Source organism: Aspergillus sclerotioniger (genome assembly GCF_003184525.1).
Source record: "Aspergillus sclerotioniger CBS 115572 chromosome Unknown BO94scaffold_15, whole genome shotgun sequence".
NCBI lineage: Eukaryota > Fungi > Ascomycota > Eurotiomycetes > Eurotiales > Aspergillaceae > Aspergillus > Aspergillus sclerotioniger.
In genome coordinates this window covers 21,557-43,414 of record NW_020291005.1, presented here as the reverse complement: position 1 = coordinate 43,414, position 21,858 = coordinate 21,557, and the positions used below count along the sequence as shown (strand labels likewise).

Genomic DNA, 21,858 nt, shown 5'->3' with positions numbered 1-21,858 from the left:
GGGTACAGAGTACAGCGGCTCGATATCTGGCTGCGTGGTTGTTGGTGGCTGATCACTGTCGGGTGCAAGCGCTCTGTCGTTCAACCGTCCCATCTATGCTGCTTGGTTTCTGTCCCTTCCATACCTCGCCGATTGCGTTCCTTCCCTCCTGCCACCTTCCACCTCTCACTCGCACCACGCGCCGATACTCGAACGACATCCGAGTATCTTTGGCCTCGTGTTCATCGGTCTGCGCGCAGTCCGTTTTCACCTCTAGAGTTGCAAGCGACCCTGCCTGCTCGACCTCGGCGTAGGGCGAATTTCCCGCCCATCTAAAGTGCGACATCAAAATCCAGCTTCCCCCTTTTGAATCACCTGTCGGACTTCCTCTCACACCCCTAATCGCGTCCCTCTCGGTTTATCGTCGTCACACGATCACACGTCCTTCATTCGACTGGGCTAATTGACGTCTGATAAATCTGACCTGTCTCCGCCTGCACGGAATGACTTTCTTCCCCCTTGACAGCTTGATTTCAGCGCTCGTGTGCTCTGAGTCTGCCTCCTAGAGCTTCGAACATTCCTGGCCTCCTGCATGAGCATATGTTCATTTGATGCGAGAACATGGCTCCGTTGACCCTCGAGGTACGCCACAGCGAGGAAGAAACGATCGAATGCTGGGACGATGACGACGACCTGCAATGCTACGAGGATATACAGTTACGAGCCGCATCAACTGCTACGTCTGTAACGACTTCGTCAATACGTCGGTCTGGGCATCGGGATTCAATTTCATCGCGCCGCTCCGCACGCTCCGACCTTGATTCCAATGCAGGAGGGGACGAGGATTGGCAAGTTCAATTGTTGGACAACGACGAGCTTATCACTGAAGAGGCGATCGCTTCCGCCAAGAACGCTGGGATACCTTTGCCTACGAATGTTCCCCGGTCGGCTCTTATTGGAGGCACTATCAAACGTCTCGGACATCGAAAGCAGAAGGACATCGTCGACGACTGGTCTGATGATGTCGAGTTCCCGGGGCCTGGTAGCTCGCTAGAATTAAAGCGTTCACTTGATACGTCTTTCCCTGAAGCACTCCGGCAAGTCAGTTCTGCTGCCGTAAGCCCTATCAAACCTTCAGCTGCATCTTTTTGGAACAGCGAGGTCTCGACACGACTGCAATCAGCTCTTGCTATCACATCCGCTTCTCAACCAGGTGGCGGAATGTCCGACACCCAAGATGTTCCCACAATTAGGGTTGCGGGGTCTCGATCACCAAAGAGAGCATCACTTATCAATAGTTTTACTCCTAGCAGTGACCTGGATTCGACTGACAACTTTGAGGAGGACTTCGAATTGCCAGCGGATGATGATATCTTGCTCCGATTGTCTCCTCGAAAGGCCAATGTTGGAAACACAAGTCCCTCCCCTGAAGATTTCGATATCGACTGGTCAGAAGGCAGTATTGGGGTCCGATTCGGTGGTACTGCGAGGGACCATCCATCAAATCCAAGCTCATCGGTTTCCGTTGTCAGTCCGAGTTCCTCTAGTTGTTTAACTATTGAAAGCGAAGATGAAGGCCTTGAGGGTCTTGTCATTCCAGAAGGGCCCCTCGACTTGGAAGCGTCCTTGAAGAAGCGAAAAGTACCGTCTAGTAAGGACGTCGTGCAACTAGAACTGACCTCCGTCGATCGAGTACCTCTCGGCGCCGACGACTTCTTCTCGGGGCTTGAAATCGAAAGCGGCGAGGTGTTCGATCCTCGCAGGCTATCAATAAATCCGAATGTGAAGTGTAAAATGGAGATTCCTAGAAGTCCTGCGCGACACTCAACAACTACTATAACTTTCATGAACACGGCAGTTTCCCCAAAGACTCGCATTCCACGTCTTTCCGGCCATGATCGCCCCCACTCGACACATCTTGAGACTGTGTCAGAGAGTGGTGCGCCTCTGTCGAGGTTTCGAACCTCGCAGCGCCGGGCTGGCGGACATTCGTCACAGTCATCCGTCTCCAGCCTTCCTTCTGGGTCCTCATCCTCATCTCAGATTCAATTGACCCCTAGTCGACGACTTGTTGGGCCCGGTATATCGAATGATGCTTTTTTTGGTGAACGTGTAGCTTCAGGAAGACAATTACTGAGGACTAAACGTTCAATGCCATCCTTACGCAATATGAACCAGGCCGTCTCAAATAGCCAGAGCCCACCTATACATCAAGATGGGTCATGCCTACCTAATTACCACGCCAGACCGAAGACTCCAGTTGACCGCATAGGAAATGACGCGAAGACTTTTGTCCGTAAACATCAAGCCCCATTCATTCCAGCCGGTGCCTCAGAAAAGCAATCACATCATGCCAGTGTCAAGAGCCATCGGCACAATCGTCGCTCTAATTCAGAAGGCCCTGGCGAGTTGTTGAGCACCGAGGGATCTGGGACTCGATTGTCGCGATCTACACGCAACGATTCAATGGGTAGGAGCCCGAATGAATCAAGTCCAGAGAATTTAGTCGCCGCAAGTAAAAAAACTCTCACTCGACCCACCCGCCGGCGGAATTTTGGAGATGGCTCTGAATTGGCGCTGTTTGACGATCTGCCTACCTCCTCCTCAGCAGAGAAAAGATTTGTGAAACATCCTTCAGGAAGAGGTGTTCCAAGAACACTCAGAAGTAAATTGAGCCACGGTCAGTCTAATACAACAAAGACTGATGTTACAATCGAACAAGCCACTCCGGGTTTCACAATCAGGTCGAATAATGTCACGCCAAGTTTCGCACGGGATACAAATGCTTCAAGGAACGCAAGAGAACAGCGCATTGCGTCGATGACAAGTGCTCTGAAGAGTCGCGATCATCACCCGCTTGCTCCTCTGGGCCTGAATTGGAAAACTACGAATGTCTCGCGGGTGCCTTCTAGCTCGGCAACTATCCGGAGCAAGAAAGGCAAAGCTGCTCCAATGCCTGGATGCAAACCTCAACTGATCAAGCCCATGGGTACGGGTGTGCAAGAGGCTAAATGTAAGCTAAGTTATTTTACACAATGTTGGAGAAAATACTGACATCCTTAGACCTTAACGGCATGCGCTACAACCCAACTTCTTTCTGTTGGGAAGGGAATGAGAACCTAGTGCAGGACTTTAACTCAGTATCGCCGAAGTCGCCAAAGCCAACTCCAGCTCTAATCACCAACATAGGTGCAATGCAAAATGTACAGGTTGTCGGTGGCATGGTGTTTGACCCCCAGCGTATGTGCTGGCTTAAGCTAGCACCGTTACAACCCGGAAAGGATGGACTGGTGGCTATTCAGGATGAAGACGATGTTTTCGCAGGTCTCGGTGATTTGAAGGAGACGGCTAATGTCCTGAGTGGACGGATGTCGGGCGCCTACGATGAGCTAGGTCTTGCAGCCAGTAGTGATGACCGCAGCTACGAGGATTCGTCAGATGAATGGCCCATAACGGAAGAATTCGATGTTGGCCCGGAGTTTATCAGGCGTCAGCGTGCAGAAGAAGAAAAATGGAGGCGCAAGGTTGATAAGTGGACCACTCACGATCGTGGGAAATTTGGAGACGGGTGGAGATGGGCCATTCGAGATCTAGTGAGATTTAATAGCACTCTCAGGACACAGAACCTTGACCGGGTATGATTCGGTCATGAATGGCACTTCCAGAACGGAGGGGGCGAAAGAAGCAAAAAAGTGAGAAACAGTCGATACTGTTGCACTAAAGCATCCCCTATTGGCCTGTGCACTTCAACAACCCTGGCACTCTGCTGCCAGATGTGAATGGCAAATGGTGGCAAAATAACTTTCATGATTATGAAAACTGACGGCAGCCGTTGCCACCCTTATTTGGTTAGGCTGTTACAGTTATTCCACGAGACTATGACTTAAAAGGTGCGGATTGCTTAACTTTTCATGAATCAGCAGGTGTATATTACTCGCTTTTACGCCACTAATGGATATATGACTCTCTCTGGGATGTGAAATAGGCGACAATTGCTATAGTATCGAAGATGTAAATGTTGTAGGGAGCAAGAATGTCTTAACAATAGCAAAAGCTCTCAAGTGTGTGTGTTGGATACCGATTGTGTGTGTTAGGGAGCTCAATAAGGTCTTGCTGTCTATACCCCAATGGCAAGCTCATTCAACATGCAGACAATCTGCATGTACAACACACTCGGTGTAGGGGAGAAGGACTTGGGCCTGAGTAAACTGTACAAGTTGTCAGATCTTCTAACACGTTGGTACCTTCCTTTTTCATAAATAGGGAGGGGTGGATATATATGGGCTTGCCAATCTCAATTATATGGATATAACTCAATGATAATCTACTGTGATCGGCTTCAGTATATTCATAATTTATAGTACCTATATGGATTGTTCTAATATCAGGGCTTTGTTGGGATGTTAGGGCTAGAAATAGGCAAACATCTGAAGCAAAAGGACTGGTTTGTTACTAGATCACTCCTGATGTATTTGCTTGAACCAACCTTCCGGTCATCTCAAACTGTAAGAAGTCGTATTCATGCTTCAAACAACAGTGATATAACCGTAGAATCCAAGATTGATCTGGGGATATCTGCACTTACAACAGTGTGCCCGTTTTGCCTAGCTCGTCGGAGAATGAGTTTAACTATTGTGCTAATTGTAAGCCTCTTGACGGTCCGTAATATCCCATCATCATCATAGATAGGCCCTTCCAGCCGGCTCATCCATTCTATGAATTCATGGATTGTTTGTGCGTAACACATGCCCTTGCAAGCAATGAGATTGGCCGCAAGAAACAGCGTCCAAATGCCAAGTCTCGTATGAAAACAGTCACTGCCACCTTATTAGGCTCGGCTTAAATGGCCTGGTGATAGTGATTCATTACAGGCAGGCGTTCTAGTAAACAAGCTATCCAGCAGCAGTCATCCACGTCACATAGCAAGATACCCAAGTCCGCCATCGACTGGGCCAACTACATGTCTGCTTATACTTAACAGGCCTACTACATCATAAGACAGTAATGAGCAGAGAGCCTAGCTCTGAGAACCTTTTCGCTGCTTGGCTTGCATGTTGTAATGTTTCGGAGAAGCTCAAAGCCACAAGATCTGCAGTGTTGGCTAGTTAAATACGGCAACTGAAATCATTGACAATAGACAGGCAACTATCAGATACACCGTACAGTGTATAGATGTCGATGAAAGTTCAGTATGCAAATCCTTTAACTATGATTTGACTTCTGCCTTACAGCTTGGAGGTTATGCCTTCAACAGGGTACCTTTGTTCGGGGGGGTGATTGTTCGAATATAGCTATCCTGCTATTTATTGATGTTTTGTCGGCCATTCTATTTCCAAGTTACAGCAATAAGGTTAGGAAACTAACAAAATAGATATCCATGCTTGTTTGAAAGGTACAGGGGCAAATTGCAGGCACCATGACATGTAAGATGTCGCGTTCTTACCAGTACGCCAAAACGATATACCGCTGGCCATCTGGAGAACAGACGAAACGAAGACTCTGTGTCCTAACCTAAGATAACTCGCTACTCATGCAGGCTTTGGTCTTAACCTTAGAAGAAAAAGTCCATTCTGGTGCAAGTTTAGTAAATCTACTAGACCCAGTAGATCGAGGTAGTTGGGGTCAGCAAGGAAGGCCATGATTTACTACCGGAGTACAGAAGCTAAGAGTGGAAGAAAGGAGAGCGGTTCCCTGCCATTCCCCGGTGCTTAAAACGTTGGTGAGTATAGATGCCGCGGGTTTAGATAGAAGTGCATGAGAAAGAAACGAGAGTGGCATGTAATCAAGTAATAAATTGGAGGGGAGAGATACAGTAACAGGGAGGCTTGATCACGAATCCTGCCACCAGATTGCATACGACACCAATAATATTAGGTACAATTGATTGATACCATTCATAATAAATGCAATACACATGACACATGAGAATAATCTGTCAGATACTTGGAAGGGAATCACCGTGTAGCAATCAAAAGCAAAAACTGTGTACAAGAACTATACCTGTTTACTTGGATACTACCATGATCCTTACTAGAATGTACTCATATTCATGTATTTCTCTAGAGTCTCCTAAACGTCGACCACCCACACAGCATATTAGTAGGTTCAGACCCCAGAAAACCAGGATCGTCGAACCGTAGTAAGCATACAGGCGATTTAGCTTGGCAGCAGTCAGCCACTAAGTCCCTCGAACCGAAGTATCACTACCTATTACTGCATATACATGGGGCTAGTTCCAGATTCTAGTAAGGCAGATGTGCTTTCGCCCGACTGTGTGTAAGCTCCAATAATACAATTTTCAGGGGAGACCCTTGCACGGTTGAGCTATCCGTAAGACGAAGAGTAACCAGATGAAGGCGGAGATTCGGGTAAAAACGAGATGGGAAGAGAAGAAAACAACGACCTTCACAGTAAATAATGTGCATAAATCGCAAGAATTCAGTGAAAGCCTTGCCACCACAAGAACTAAAACAAACAAAAGAAAATAAAAGAACTCAAATAAAAATATCCTCTACGGAGAGAAGGGGCAAAGTCAAGAACCGTCCAAGAAATCCCAGTAAAGCAGGAAAAATAGGCCACACACCATATCAGTCATCGTAATGGTTGCACGGAGAAAAATGTCAAACTGGATGAAGGCAGTATTTCATGCAGCGAACTCCGGGTACTTGCATGGGGAAGAAGGCAGACGAATAATAGTACGATGTGTTAGGACTTAGGAGAATTCCAAGCCGGTCTTCTCTCTTTACCACCAGGGGTACCTGGCTGCGCCTGCCTACCGCTGCCGCTGCCTATGTAGATCCAGGGCCTAGGGCCGTACATAGTACATAGTACCTAGGTACGGGCCAGATCATAAACCCGTACCTACCTAATTAGGTCTAGGTCACAACCCACGGTTCATGCTTTGCTTGGGTAACGCTAACCGACAAGTCCGACTGACGATAGTGGAGCTCTTTAGCTCGCTTGTCGGATCGCCTTGTAGTCCTTATTGAATACGGAGTACATGGATGTACGTACTACGTACTAGGTCAGTCTACATGGCAGCTACCTAGGTACCTGTCTAGATACCACGACCCATAGTATTCATCCAGATCAAGTGACTGGGTGTGTTTGACACCCTCTGTCGTTGCTGATTGGATTCAGTCATAGGGACGATGAGCTCAGACAAACCGAGGTAGGTAAAAGAGACCCACCCTATCTACGAGTACCAGACTCCACCTTTCCTTTGTTTTCCCCCCTCTTTTCTTTTGAGCCACCGGTTTGTGGAGGACAATCTACAGCAGTGAGACTCCGTACAGGCATCTCATGTAGAGGCCTTGTTACTGTCACTGTCACTATCTTTACATAAGTGCGATAGCGTTATGGTTAAGAGCAATCGTTCCTTTCCCCCCGGCTTTCTATGTGGTGTATCATCACATGTTCCTGTCTCTTCCCCTCAACTGTTCTTGCAGATAGCCTCCCTGGAAGCAATTTATGTTTGGGTTATGTAAAGGGTCGCTGCATCCGGGTAGTTATACAGACCCATGCTTAGCTCACTAAAGCCCGACACTAGATAATGGATCGCACTTTGGGCGTATTCCGTTTCAAAGAGATCCTGGTGGTGTTAAACAGAGACGCCAGCTCATACGCACATTAACACACTGACAAGGGGTAGCTAGATACTTGCCTAAGTACCCACATACTCTGTACTTGGCTGGCTTTCAACCTCAAAAAAAGCATGGGCTCCTGAAGCGCCAGGTGTCGCCTGTGGCATAACCTACCAATGGCGACAACGACGGTGTTGTTGTTGATGTCTCCGTCATTCTCATTGTCGCTCTGATTGTCGCAATAACTCAGAACAATATCCAAAGGGCAGCCAATAAACCAGAAAGGCCTGATTTCCATTGACTCTAACAAGCGCCAGCAAAGCTACTTGCGGCCTTCTATACCCAGGCTCGTAGGTACCTGCGACTAGCCCTGAGCTGTGCTTGTTTCAGACATCATCATTAATCTCTGTTAGCATCCCCAATCATTACATCAGTCGGGTATGCACACGAGGTGTGGCATCCAGACACACGAGACCGCCCGGTCTTTTACCTCTACTAGCCAGACACGGCATCAACCCTCCGCTCGTTTCCAGCTCCATTCCCGTGCTACAGGTGGACTTGCATACTGCAAGAGCTGTACGAGCACTCTCCATTGGCTGTGATATGGTTGGAGACTGAAAAGTGCCTTGTCCTTACTATACGGCAACTCATCAACCCATAGTCCTCCATGGGAAGAAGTGTACTCCGTAAAGAGGGCACAATATCTTTCTCCCTGATGAGATCCGTAATATGCCCTTGATAAGATATCCCTATTCAACCAGTGGATATGTGGATTTTTGCTGACATGAAACAGACTCCTTGTCCGACGCAGAGGCAGGTCGGTCCCGCACGCCAAACAGTAGACTCAAAAGTGCAGATTCTCGACCAACTTCTGGGTTATTGCTATACTTTTTTTCTGTTTCGAGTCCCCTGCAATATTGGCATATTTCCAGTCGTCTTTTGTCTTCTGCCTTCTTTTTTGCGCTCTCGCGCGCTCGCTTTTTCTCTTTCTTTTCATTTTCATATTCCTTTTCGTTTTCGGCTCTCTACTTCTTTCTTTTTTCTATCGCCCCCCCCCCCAAACCCCTCACCTTCGTGTTATGATGCTTGATCCCTGTCGGTTCCACAGGTGCTTACCACTGCGGATTGCTCTTTTCTTTGCTTCTTTTTTTTTCCTTTTGCTTTTCATTTCTGCGATTTTGCAGGGGAATTTTTGCGGATCAGTCTGCGATACTCAATACTATTCCTTTCCCTCCTCCCTTACATATCTATTTTATTTTGCCGCTCGCTTCTACCCTGGCCTGTGTGTATGCAGCGTACTCATGCTTGGAGAAAGAAGCAATTTGCACGCTGTCCAGGGATTCTTTGGTAGATATTACTCGTTGCAAGATTGCAAGATGCTTGACGTTGCATCCTTGTCAAATACCATGCCTTGGTCTTGTGCATATTGCACCAGCACATTCTATACTGACCACACTGAGGCTGCTTAGATGGTCTGGCCAAAGCTCTTACTGCTTCACTCTTTTAACTGTGCCTTTGTACCCACTTTTGCTTGACATTCTGGCCCTACTTTCTCACTATTGTTAGGTCAGAACAGTCCGATTTCATTCCATAAGACATCTGAACAACCCTTTCTTTTCTTGTCGTGATCAGTTTTACTCATTACCTCAAACCCTAAGTTCGAGCAACAAATATCTCTCTATCATCGCACTGCATTTATCATTTAACTCGATACAGTTCAAAGAATAACGCACGCGATAAAAGTACTTTCGACTACCCTACAACAAGCCCTGTTTCATGGGCTCCACCTAAGTGTTATTTTAAGCCCACTTTTCATCTCAACGTGCCAGAAGGTCCTCTTAATCAATATGAGTGGCTATACAAGACGCAACCATGATGGCCCTGACAGCTACATCATGAACCACCAGATTGCGCTACCTGTCCCATACAGCCATGGGGACAGTCATGAGTTTGGTGTAAATGACTCAGGCTCATATCATTTTCAGCAGCACCCATTCAATACCTATCCGTCGCATTTTACTTCACCATACAGCCATTCTGGTATCTCGTCCAGCACGCATCATTTATCCCCACATCATTCACCAGGCCATTCGGTCCCATCAACGCCTGACCATGTACCCCTTCAACATCATTCTCTTCAGTACATGCCTCAGTCACGCTACCTTCAGTCCCCAGGGTTTATGCCACTCCGTGATGCGTTCAGCGAGGCAGATATTGAATGCCAGGACTCTCAGAATGAGAACACAATGCTATCAGAAGCAGTCATCCCCCCCTTGGATGGTTTTCCGAATGTACGAGAGTTCGACCAGTTAATGAAAAGGTAAGTTAGACTTTCGTGTTGAAGCCATGTTGCCTATGTGCTCAAATGACCGGCTTGACAGTTACGTCGACGACCTTTCTGTCAAGAAGCAAGACAAAGCTTTGATTCACGCCAAAAGAGCACGGAATATCAAGACTGTGCTGATGGATCCCAAAGACACGGCCGTGGAGTCGGCCCAATTTCGGTATGCATATCATTGATCCAATCGCAGCCCCATAAGCTATGCTTCACAGGATCAAGTAAACTAAAGTTACCCCGTACTAGATTTTGGGTGAAAAAAATGTTCAAGCTCCAAACAGTTGGCAGTGGTACATCAGATGTTCGTCTAAAATCTCCGCTTATCCACAAGCTTTGGGCACTAATCTGGGTATGGTATCAAGTGCACGAAAATGATCTGCCATGAAGGCAAACCAGTGGCGATCCGAGAGAAACTCTTTAAAATCCTCACTCGGGCACATCAACAATGCCAACATGGAGGCAGAGATAAGACATCGGCTCAAGTGCGACAAATCTACTCATGGTAAGGCCATACATTCCCCGGTCATTCTCCAATCCTACCTACCATATTTAGTTCAACGGCATCACATCTGATGATCCTCCTCGTTCCCCTCAGGCTCATTGAGTCTCTCCTGCATGGATGAAATCATGTTAACCGGTATCAAGGGTTCCAAAGGAACTTATTTCTCGCTTTGTGAAGATATGCCCGACATGCCAAGTGCGTCGAGGGGGTTCACGCTTGACGCCTCCTAGTTCCAGAAGGAGCTCACCCCGGCTAGAGGTGATATCCCGTTCACCAAAGCTACCATCGCCCCCTATGTCAAGACGTGATTCCACGCTGAATGGACAGCTTTCGCTGGAAAGACCGCAATCGGATTACTTTACCCAACTCAGCGGCCATACCACTTGGTTGGATAATCAACGAAGCCTGCAGGAAAGGCAAGCTGTTAGCCCAGGTCATGTACGTTCCTTCAATGGAGGAGCAATGGGTCACCTGCCAAGTACTCTTTCTGGTACCTTGGACTCGTTTCACAGCGATATGCCAGTAGCCTCGTCTCAGGTTAGCTACAGTGCGGGTTACCCTTCCGCGCACGGGTCGTCCAGCCATAGGGATTTCTAATTGTGTGGATTTCTCAATACCTGTTTACTATTAAGAACATAATACAGCTCGCTCGTTAAAGCTCAGATACGGGAGGATAGGATGGTCTGATTGGACTGTCTCATGGTTGCAACATGCACAAGGATTCATACTGCTTATCAAGTCTTCCTGGCGTTATCTGGCGTTGTCTTGTTTTCCAATGATTGTCCAATTGAAGCCAAATTAAACACCGTAAGGCATTCAGGCTGAGTCTCGGCATTGTTATGTCCTTTGTGGCGCGCATCGCCCTAACATGGACTGTCTTCAAAACGATAACTGTCAGTGAATGATCAACAGCCACGTCCCCTTGCCAGTGGCTGAACCCGCATATTATTAGGATTCCCTCCCCCCCCCGGTGGCCGAAAATCTTTGTTGCACTTGTCTGAAGATAACAGCCGATTTAACAAGAGCACCTGTTGCTGGGTACCAGTGACATTTGACGAGTATTAAAGACACAGAAAACTTCACAAAGCTAAATCATTTATCACTTCCCTCAAACCCGCAACACTATTCATGACTGGGCCATTCAGCATATATGCCGAATTCAGACTGGTAGCGAGAATTTCTTCCCCTTCATAACCCTTTATAATAATCAGTTCTTTGAGTAATGATCATATACACTTCTTAGCACTCACTTTGTGTAATAGATATAAAAGAAATCGGAATATAGTAGTGTTTGAATTATGCCCGCTATGACCGGAATCGGTTGAAAATGATGCTCCGCAAGATACCGATAAATCCAGTTGGGAATATAGAGAGCTCGGTATAGCCCAAGCGCAAACAGATAATGTGTCGTTATGGTGTCCGCCTCCCCGGTGCGCTGAAGCATGAAAAGCTGGGGCAAAATAGCAACAGATTCAAGCCAAATAGAGAACGTCCAAAGGATCTATATCGGGTCAGATTGATAGTCACATATATCCTCTCAATTCAGGGCAATTGACCTCGGAAATGCTATAATCGTGCGGGAAAAGGAGAGCCAATAGAGCGCTGGCGCCAAGCAGGTATTGCACTTTGAATGTGTCGGTGTTGGGGTCATGGGTTGGCTTGTAGTCGTTGAGCATGAGGTAAATTATATAGGCCGATGAGCCAATGAATAAAACCTTGAATGTGGTATTATAGAGGGAGTCTGTGAAAGCCCAGAACAAGTCTGAAAATCGGAGGGTGAGAAAGGCTTTTTTTACAGTTGACAGTCTCTGGTCTTCGGGACTTACCAAGATACCGCGTTACAAAAACCATCAAATACAGGGCCTGCGACTTGAATGATAGTCCTGAACAGCTCTAGATTCAGTCAGACATTTCCAACAAAAATGGATACAAATGTGGAATATACACTTGAAGATTTCATCTTATGCAATAGGATGAATATAGATGCAAGATGAGAAAAATCGGCTTTCTCAGAGATTAGCCAGGGGTGTCATTTCATTCGAGCGCAGCGAATCCTTACCCAACAACCTGAAGATATTCATGATGACGATTGAGCAGATTCGCCCTCGGCTTATAATGCAATTAGGAGGCAACAAAAGATTTTTATAGTCAAAAAGAGAATTGGCAGTGAGAGTCAGCCATAGAAATGCGTGTTGCTAAGCTAGATCTCTCGTCTCTCTGGTAGTACCGAAATATACCTAGATGTTGACACGAAGCCTCAAGGATACACGCGACAAGGTGCGCCCCACTTCACGCGTGATGCCGTAATACATACAAGTCCTACCAAGGCCACCAACAGTCTAACTCGGGACAACTGACAGGGTCCATGGTACCTGGCTTCTGCGGCTGCTAGCCTGCTAATGTGTACTTACATTCTACCTAGGTAATAATAGGCTTGCCCCATAGGTACAAGTTTTAACTTAATCAGGTAAGACCGCGCACACTACCCTGGAGTCCAGCGTACATACAGTACAGTGGCAGGGCACATATCCCACAGTTCTTGACTAGTCTATAGTGTTATTCTGTACCACGGAGTATTATTTTGACATTTGGGAAACGCTATTTGAACTACCTACATGTATCTAAACGGACTATATCAACTGCCCTATTTTAAGACTAATGCAATCGGATGGCTCGCTCTTACCGCTACACCTAAGTAGACAATCGGCATGTGTTTCAATTCCATAAAATTCTTAATCTACCCAGGTTTTTGCAAGGCCCGCGGATAGATAAATTTAAGACATCTAAACTTTGGAGTGCTTAATCCTCTAAGGTCCCAAGCCCGTAAGTCCCAAAATGTCTAAACCCTTTAACATCCTAATATAATAATGCCCTAATATTCTAATGCCCTAAGATCCTAATTCCAGGGCCCAGGGACTGTAAGCCAGCTGGCTGGCTGGTTGAATTTATCATTTAAACACCTTTTTGGAATATTAAATCAGGCCTCAAAACTGCTTTTCAATAATAAAAAACACTCTACTCGTCGCGCCGCCCGCCCCACCCTATCGGGTTGGGTCGGCCACCACTCACCGCACCATCACCTCTCGCCGCACCAGGTAATCCCATATAAAATCTATGATTTCAAATTAATATAACTTCACGATTTCTAGAGATTATTACTTAAAAGTTTATATATAAGCTTGGAATACTATTTTCTATATATACATTTCTTTTTAATAAAATATATTAAGTAATACAAAAGTTACTGCTATCATGTCTTAAGATAAGACCATTTTTTATTATATTATATATATAGACTAAATATTTAGCTTAAAGACTATTTTTTTTATATATTGTAGAAGCTTAATTAATCTAATTTTATATTTATAAAGAAATTTTGTGATATATATTTTTTCTGATTTTATATAAACTTTTATATTTATATATTTATATGTAATTTATATCTAAAATTTTATATTTTAAAGATCTATATCTTTTTTAATACTTGATATTTTTAGAAAATTAAAATGTTATATAAGAATATAGACATTTCTTCATAATATATATTAAATTAAAACTTATATAGCTTAGATTGCTTGAGTTATTAAAGAATTACTACTTAATACATCTTTTGATGCGGCGAGAGGTGGTGGTGCGGCGAGTGGTGGCCGACCCAACCCGATAGGGTGGGGTGGGCGGCGCGACGAGTACGGAGTACTACTACGTACTATGTACATTAACTATTTAAGGAACACCCTTTAGGCTTAGCCTGAGAGGAGTTGCCGGCGCTAGTCTAATACAGGTAAGCTGTGAAGTCCCTTGTCATTATGTTTTACCTTAAATATTGCTGCACCCATGCCTTATTGTGAAACCAGGAACATTCAGTACAGAAGGCTCCGGAACGCATACACCATCAATGAGGAGGCGTTCAAAGAAGGCTGGGTTGCCGTTCTGACCTCCGCTTTCCTGCTGCTTCTGCTTGAGATCACATTTGGTAAAGGGAACATAAGCTTTTATCAGGATATCAGAACATGGCACCAACATGCACGCTTTCACCATCGGCTATACGCTGTAGATGGCCTTCTGCAAGTTCGCTCTTCAGTGCACAAATGGAACTCTCTCGATCAAGCGTATCCCAGTCTCGGTTCCCAAGTCTTCTCAGCTTCTGGCTGTCTGCAATTTGATCAAGAAGCTTGTCTTTATCTGCATCTAGCTGGGAAAGTCGTTTTTCTATAGCGATATCGAGGCTGGATGGGAGAGCTTTGCCTTCCGGGACAATTTGGCGAAGGCCCACAAGGTGGCTAGCAAGTCTCGGGATACGGGGAGGGTAGGAAGTCCCGGGAAGACTACCTTGTCTGTTGAGATTAGAGCGGGGCAAGTCGACGCCAGGACCTGTGGGCATGAGACTACTGCGCGGACCAGTCGGTGGGGGCGCGTGGAGTCCGGTCGACGCAAGTCCGCGACGAACTGGAGATCCCGCCCAAGATGGCTCCTTGAAACCCAGACCACCGCGTGGCCGAGTTGGAGCTGACAATAGAGAAATGTTTGACCCACGATTCTGCAACGACATTATTTTAGGACCATGCGATGGACCAGAAGGAGGTGCCTGGCCTTGTATTATGTTGCCGTATGCCTTGGGTTGTACTGGGACGTTTCGGGGATAAGCTGTGTTTGGTGGACTAGGATCTGTTTCTTGGATTTCAGAAAGTCGCCGCTGCGATCCGACAATGTCAATATCTTGCCCTTTGCCCGTGGGTCGGTCTGGGACTGGCGATCTATGTCTTGGGTCGTCGATTGTGGGCTTATCCTTGATCGCGCGGGCCGCTCTTCTCGTAGCGAAGATTGATCTGAAGTTCTAGAGAGACAACGATGCGGATTGTGATAAGTTGGTGACCGACTTGGAGCATTGGATGGAAACACATGAGGCCTTTCCAGAAATGGCGATGAGCGTCTTGAATCGGGAAGAGAGCCGGAGGCAGAGGTACGCATAGGCGATGTGCCCTTTGGAGATGGTGACCGCCGCTTTGGGGTTGGAGGAATTTCTGGGTTGCGTTCCCTGCGTCCTCCATAAAAAGGACTTCGGGATCGACGGGGGAGCGGTGCGCGGCTGCCACTATCTCGTAACGGAATATCAGGCTTCATATATATATCTGCGGGAGGCTGAGGTCGCTCTCGTCTGGGGAATCTGAATTCTTGGCTGCGGGGTGACGGGTCTCGCGGCCGCTTTGGGTTATTTCGACTCCATGAAATATCACGCTGACGACCTTCTCCATAGGGAGACCTTGAGCGCCACGAGGCCTGGTGAGGTGACCGGTTTCTTACCTCGCTCCGTCTTGGTGAAAACCGCCTTGGTGGAGAGCACGTCTTTACATAGGCACCTATTCCCATCTCCCGATTGTAGAACGAGGGACTGCGTGAGAGGCGACGCCTTGGGGCTGGTGGTGAACGGCTACGGACGCGGGCATACGTCCGACTATGTGATGGAACCCATGTATCCGCGACAAGGCGGGGAGAACGGACACGCGGAGGCGATCTGCTGCGTCGCAAATAAGCTCGAGAGCCGCCAGGACGATAACTCTCTCCACCACGGTGATCATCAAATCTATTCGCGTCCTCTTCTTAGCACATACCCAGGTAAAGTGAATGGTCATACTAACCTCCTACTGCGATCCCAGTCCATCGTTTTATGTTGAAGATATAGCGCACGCTTGCTCTGTTTAGATAAGTTTACGCAGCGGCATTGAATTGGAAATGACAAATCGTGACGGAGAAGGAAAGTAACATAGGAAGATACCCATATATGTCTGGCGGGTACTGATGATTAATGTCACGTGGTGTCGTGAGGGGAATGTTGTACCATGATTTTGCTTGCCTTTCCCACTGGGTAGGGATAAGTACTAGTACTTTGGGAAGGAAGTCCATACCAATTGATATTACTAATTGGTCTTTTCTCGGAGTAGTAGGTTTAAGAAGAATGATAATTGGTAGCCAAAAAATTCTCAAAGGATATCAGAGAGCTAAAACACCAAGTATGCTACCTAGCTTGAAGCCCAGGCCAATTGTCGACTCCATACTTCAATATAAAAAGGATTTTTCGGATATACATTAGCAAAGGAAGCCTGGTCATGAATCATAGACAGGGTGCTCCAATACCCTCTGTGATTCATGAAACTACGGGGACTCAAGAAAATGTACTATTATAGAATATGCCTTCAAATGACGAGTGGTTTCAGGTATTCATTAGATGCGGGCCTCAATAACATGGCCCTACGAAGAAGTTTTTTATGCTTTTGATATATGTGATTTCTTGGCTTCAATAATCTCATCGATTAGGCTTTCATTTAGCAATGCATTCTGAGCAGCCTCATCTCCTGCGATTGCTTTGTTGGATCCTTGGCCGGAACCAAGGTGCTTATGATTCCAACCCCAGCCGGTGAGGTATACTCCGATGAAATATGTTTGAACGCCCCTTCCCCGCTGAGCAGGGGAGCGTTCGTCAACATAGTTGAGTTTGATGCCCTTCCCCATGATCTTTTTCGCGAGAGATTCTTTGGCGTGCAATGAGGACTTTGGTTGCCCAAGTTGCTCGATCTTTGGCAACCACAATTGTGTTAACCATTCCTCGGCCACATGATACCCATTGGTTGGATCGGACAAAACAACAGCAGCTACATAAGCCTCAAATATGTCTGCCTTTGTCTTAACCCATCTCCGGGGTTGCTTTAGATAGTCCGGCGGTACGGAAGCCTTGCGGTCGAGTCCGTACCTAGTTGCATAATCAGACAAAGTCTCGTTCTTTACAAGTAATTCTCGAATCTGAGATATTCGACCAGAGGGGATGTCCTGGAACTTGTTCCAGATGAGCTTCGTAGAGATAAGTTCTATATATGCATCTCCAAGCACCTCAAGTCGGTCATAAGTAGCTGCATTATTGTTGCTCACACCTGGGTGAGTAAAAACTGCGCTTTCAAGTATACTGTCCAAGATAGGTGGTATTTGAGGTAAGAAGGGATCCACCCTGCCATTGGAAGCTTGGAGCGGTGGTGTAGCATCCTTGAGGCGACTCGCAGTAGGAGATATGGAACCTTCTGCACGGTGCAACGCTGCATCAAGCTCGGTAGCTGCGGTCAAAACATCGGCATTTGTCGCAACGGCGCGGCTCTTCAAGGAGACATTATTCTTGATGATATCCTGAAGTAGAGTCCTCAGAAGAGCGAAATCATTATTATTGCCTTGCTGGTTTTCCGCGGAGGGTGACAACTTCGTGACATGGAAATTATCATACTCGCTGATGTCAGTATACATCAAGGCAAAGAAGCGTGAGTGCTTACCTTTGTCTTCTTCTGTCCATCCCCAGGAGGCAACGAAAATACGGATTTCCTTTTCGAACCCATGATCTGACGTATACAATCATGTAGAGCGGGACTCAAATATCGAAGGTTGCTGAGGAGTGCGTGACATCACGTGATATGATACAATACTTGTATCTGAACAGAAACTCTGCCATCGTTACCGCAACAATATCCAACCAAAGCCCGCCTTGTCGAAATGGCGGCGCCATACAGTAGACTGCTTGATCTTGCGAAGGTATTTACTAAGGCGCAGCTTGACTGTGTCAAACCCGTCACCCGGCCGTCGTTCACCCTCAAGCCCAGCTAATTCATCCACCGCGGCCAGGTCCAATGTCGAATCTTTTCACTAAACTTCAATCCCGAAAGACTGAGACTGGGAAATAAGATCCTGCGACAGCGCTTGCGTGGCCCTGCACTTGCAGCATGGTACCCGAGAAAGACAATCTCGTTCAAGGATCTGCAGGAAACGTGTAGCCGCTCAGGCCTAACAACGTTTGATGAATATGAAGATGATCGCGAGGAGGCAATTCAAATGTAAATCTTCCGAGGCAAGCTCCCGGCACATGCTTACGTTCGTGAAACAGAGCGAAGTTACGAGGAAAGGGTCGTCCGAAAAAGAAAAGGACAGCCGCAGGTGAGGCTCGACAATCAGAGACCTTTCTCTTCGCACGATTTCCTAACATTAGGCATAGAATCCCGGTCGGCCAAGAAGAAGAAATAGATCTATCAAAATGTACGATAATAGGTATGCGGTTTCTTGCACGACAATATCCGGTTTTCTGTGCGGTGTGGCCAATATCCAGGCAATTAAATTATTGTTGACTCTTGCGCTTGTCCTTTTTTTGTTCTAATTATTTGCTTGCTGTTTTTATGGTATGAATTGGAAATCTAATTGGAAATTGATGACAATATCAGTAAATTTTGAGCCTTTAGACAAAAGCTCTTATCTAGGAATTGAGCACTTGGTACAAAGACCCAGAGATCCGAGAGGTGTAGTGATCAGCAGGTTGACTACCCATTGATAACCTATAAAGCTAGGGTACAACGAATAACGAGATGTATAATCCATGAATTGGTTGAGCCGTTGGTAGGCAGATCACATGACTATCAAGGGTAGCACACAGCTAGTGTTATCATAACGACATAGCTTAAACCAGCAGCCTCCGGATTACATACACAAGACAACGCCGACATGCGTTGAAATGTGTTGCTCTCCTTTTCACGGAAATCTTGATAACTCTTTCAATTTTAATCCCACTCGGATCAGGACTTTTTCGATACAAAAACAGGTTCCGTTCTTTATTAGCACCGAGATTTAAAGGAGAAATTCCCGCCTTGAAAATGGGCAAAAATCAGCTGCGAAGGGCAAGAAAGAAGGCTCTAAAATCCCAGGTATGTTGGTTTCAAAGCATCGACCAGAGAAATGCTAATCCTCTGTGTCTTCATGAAGGTGGTTGAGCCGACTTCTGACAACCCCCCCGCGGAAACCCAAGTTGATGAAACCATAACGTCGAGTGTCCCCAAGGCGGCCACTATAGACCTACAACACGCTGTATCTCCAGATCCCAACGATCCGCTATGGCGGATATACAAAGATATTGTTGAAAAGTTTGACGAAACGGAGGATGGGCAAACAGCATCGAAGGAGACTCTCAAACCAGTAATATACTTTGATGATGACAATGACATACCAGATGAGGAAGAGAAGGAGCCTTCATTATCGAAGCGGAAACGGAAGGAATTGAACAAGCTTTCTGTCGCTGAGCTGAAAGCAATGGTTCGGAGACCGGAAATAGTTGAGTGGACAGATACGTCAGCTCCTGATCCTCGACTGCTTGTTCATTTAAAGGCTCATCGCAATGTTGTTCCTGTGCCCTCCCATTGGTCACTCAAAAGGGAATATCTGTCTTCTAAAAGAGGCATTGAGAAGGCCCCATTCGCCCTGCCGAGATTCATTCAGGAAACTGGGATCTCGGAGATGCGTGATGCTGCTTTGGAGAAGCAGGAGCAGGCAACATTAAAACAGAAACAGAGAGAGAGAGTTCAACCGAAGATGGGGAGATTGGACATCGATTATCAAAAACTATACGAGGCTTTTTTCCGATTTCAGACTAAGCCTGAGCTTACTCGGTATGGTGAAGTCTATTATGAGGGGAAGGAATACGAAACCAATCTTAGACACCTTCGACCTGGCGAGCTTAGTGCTGAGCTGAAAGAAGCACTTAATATGCCACCTGGAGCCCCTCCCCCTTGGTTGATCAACCAACAACGATACGGCCCACCTCCTTCTTATCCTGCCCTGAAGATCCCAGGCCTTAACGCCCCTCCTCCTCCTGGCGCTATGTGGGGATATCATCCTGGCGGTTATGGAAAGCCACCTGTTGATGAGCATAACAGACCTCTGTACGGTGGCGACATATTTGGTGTGCTACAATCCCAACAGGCCGTGCAACAGGGCGAACCCGTTGAAAAGGACCTTTGGGGAGAATTACAAGCCCCTGACATGTCAGAGGAGGAGAGCGATGCAGATGAGGACGGTGACAGTGCCGATGGTGAGGAAGACGATATCGAGGCAGGCGTGCAAACCCCAAGTGGACTAGAAACTCCCAGCGGTCTAACCTCAGCTGTTCCATCAGAGGTAACTGGTCACGAGAACATTGCTGGTGAGTTTGATGTGCGGAAGCACTATCGGGGAACTCAAACCGAGGAGTCTGTGGGCCAAAGGAGCGCCTTCCAAGTTATACCAGAGAGGCAAACGCAAGTGCAGGGGTTTTTCGGGGCTGATAGGGCGTATGATCTTAGCGTATCCTCGAATGCTCTGCCCGTGCTTGGTTCAGATGAACATAGCAAAAAGCGCAAGAGGCCTGGTGACATTGATGTGTCTGTTGATCCGGATGCCTTGCACGCGAATGATGGTTTTGATCGAGAAGATATAAAAAAGCTATATGAATCCCAGCGGCAACAACATACCCACCCGAATTGGGATTTTCAGGAGGATTTGAGTGATATGATTGCGCGTGAGAGTCGCAAAAGGCTCAGGTAGAACAAGGAACAAGACAGCAGGTGTCTCTTGATAGCTCTTCCCGCGAATAACACAAGTTGGACACATCAATACTTCGGTCATTTCGCTATTCTGTTTTTAAGGCCACAGTAAGACTTGAGGTACCTTATAAAGCGCGTTGGCGTTGAGCAACACTATGCCCTGGATGTGAAGTTGGGAGTCGTACATGATCAATCACTCTATATGATTGTAGCAGTTCCGATGGTTCTTTTATATAAACATTGCCTGATATTAAAGATGATTGGGATAGGATCTACTTGTCATGATAGAAAGCCTGTCAACTAGATAAGGAATAAGTTACACAAACATCATTACGCTGGAAGCTTCCTACATCACTAACAATCCTTAATTACATGTCCCGTGCTATCAGCGTGTGTCAAGATGCTGGTGGGCGGGATGGTAACTAAGATAGAAGACTTAGGCAGGCAGGTAAGACAGATTGAATTAAGATAGCTTGTATTTAAGTAAATACTAAATAACTAGTTAAGTTATATATAGATTAATAGATAAAATATAATTTTAAACTAAAAATAGGATTATAAAAATAAAATAAGAAGATTATATATAATATTAGATGTGACAGCAGCTCTGCTGATGTCAAGGTGCGGGCTGGCAGGATAGTAAGATAGAAGACTCAGGCAGGCAGGTTTAATTAAGATAAATTATATTCAGACAAGCAGCTAGTTAAGCTATATATAAGTTAATAAATAAAATATAACTTAAGACTAAAAATAGGATTATAAAAATAAAAGATCTTCTAACAGTATATAAAATCACGGGTGAATCTTTAATAAAAATATACTCGAATTATATTATAATAATATATTTCTTTTCTTTAATCTAAGTTTCTACAAGGTGAGGGCTTCTGTAAATAATAATAATAATAAAATTTATAATTTAATAAATATTTTCTAAATACTTAATAGACTTAGTAATAAGATCAATATATCTTATCTATTTTATAAAATATACTAGACAAGAATAATCTTTTTCTTAATAATTTTAAAAGAATTTTAAAATCTCTTTAATTTTCTATCTTTCAGGTCTATTAATTTTAATATAAA

The 21,858-nt window shown here is 45.8% G+C and overlaps 7 protein-coding genes across 7 annotated transcripts; 4 read left to right on the top strand and 3 right to left on the bottom strand.

Annotated features, from left to right (window-relative positions):
• Positions 1-447: 447 nt before the first annotated feature.
• On the top strand, positions 448-3,858 carry BO94DRAFT_76929 (putative cytokinesis regulator (Byr4)). Its single transcript, XM_025617660.1, has 2 exons — positions 448-2,992; positions 3,043-3,858. The coding sequence occupies exons 1-2, from the start codon at positions 601-603 to the stop codon at positions 3,618-3,620; spliced, it is 2,970 nt and encodes a 989-aa protein (XP_025466912.1). The 5' UTR covers positions 448-600; the 3' UTR covers positions 3,621-3,858.
• Positions 3,859-9,409: 5,551 nt separating this feature from the next.
• On the top strand, positions 9,410-10,999 carry BO94DRAFT_466992 (integrase zinc binding domain-containing protein; the record flags this gene model as incomplete). The annotated part of the gene is made up of 5 exons (XM_025608187.1): positions 9,410-9,882; positions 9,944-10,066; positions 10,147-10,201; positions 10,263-10,402; positions 10,546-10,999. The coding sequence occupies 5 exons, from the start codon at positions 9,410-9,412 to the stop codon at positions 10,997-10,999; spliced, it is 1,245 nt and encodes a 414-aa protein (XP_025466911.1).
• Positions 11,000-11,074: 75 nt separating this feature from the next.
• Positions 11,075-12,716, bottom strand: BO94DRAFT_517309 (ER lumen protein retaining receptor). The gene is made up of 6 exons (XM_025609987.1): positions 12,462-12,716; positions 12,348-12,406; positions 12,229-12,295; positions 11,959-12,164; positions 11,653-11,903; positions 11,075-11,598 (listed from the first exon to the last, which is right to left on the bottom strand). Exons 1-6 carry the CDS (start codon positions 12,481-12,483, stop codon positions 11,562-11,564), a joined length of 642 nt encoding a protein of 213 aa, XP_025466910.1. The 5' UTR covers positions 12,484-12,716; the 3' UTR covers positions 11,075-11,561.
• A 1,402-nt stretch (positions 12,717-14,118) lies between these two features.
• Positions 14,119-16,223, bottom strand: BO94DRAFT_535482 (uncharacterized protein). The gene is made up of 3 exons (XM_025611792.1): positions 16,039-16,223; positions 15,247-15,983; positions 14,119-15,205 (listed from the first exon to the last, which is right to left on the bottom strand). Exons 1-3 carry the CDS (start codon positions 16,059-16,061, stop codon positions 14,406-14,408), a joined length of 1,560 nt encoding a protein of 519 aa, XP_025466909.1. The 5' UTR covers positions 16,062-16,223; the 3' UTR covers positions 14,119-14,405.
• Positions 16,224-16,602: 379 nt separating this feature from the next.
• On the bottom strand, positions 16,603-17,784 carry BO94DRAFT_575422 (ribonuclease III). Its single transcript, XM_025615076.1, has 2 exons — positions 17,713-17,784; positions 16,603-17,665 (listed from the first exon to the last, which is right to left on the bottom strand). Exons 1-2 carry the CDS (start codon positions 17,773-17,775, stop codon positions 16,664-16,666), a joined length of 1,065 nt encoding a protein of 354 aa, XP_025466908.1. The 5' UTR covers positions 17,776-17,784; the 3' UTR covers positions 16,603-16,663.
• Positions 17,785-17,907: 123 nt separating this feature from the next.
• BO94DRAFT_517308 (mitochondrial 37S ribosomal protein mS33) lies at positions 17,908-18,648 on the top strand. The gene is made up of 4 exons (XM_025609986.1): positions 17,908-17,968; positions 18,059-18,267; positions 18,318-18,367; positions 18,426-18,648. The coding sequence occupies exons 1-4, from the start codon at positions 17,930-17,932 to the stop codon at positions 18,452-18,454; spliced, it is 327 nt and encodes a 108-aa protein (XP_025466907.1). The 5' UTR covers positions 17,908-17,929; the 3' UTR covers positions 18,455-18,648.
• Positions 18,649-18,778: 130 nt separating this feature from the next.
• On the top strand, positions 18,779-21,084 carry BO94DRAFT_575421 (U2 snRNP complex subunit CUS1). Its single transcript, XM_025615075.1, has 2 exons — positions 18,779-19,125; positions 19,184-21,084. Exons 1-2 carry the CDS (start codon positions 19,075-19,077, stop codon positions 20,774-20,776), a joined length of 1,644 nt encoding a protein of 547 aa, XP_025466906.1. The 5' UTR covers positions 18,779-19,074; the 3' UTR covers positions 20,777-21,084.
• The last annotated feature ends 774 nt before the right edge of the window (positions 21,085-21,858 follow it).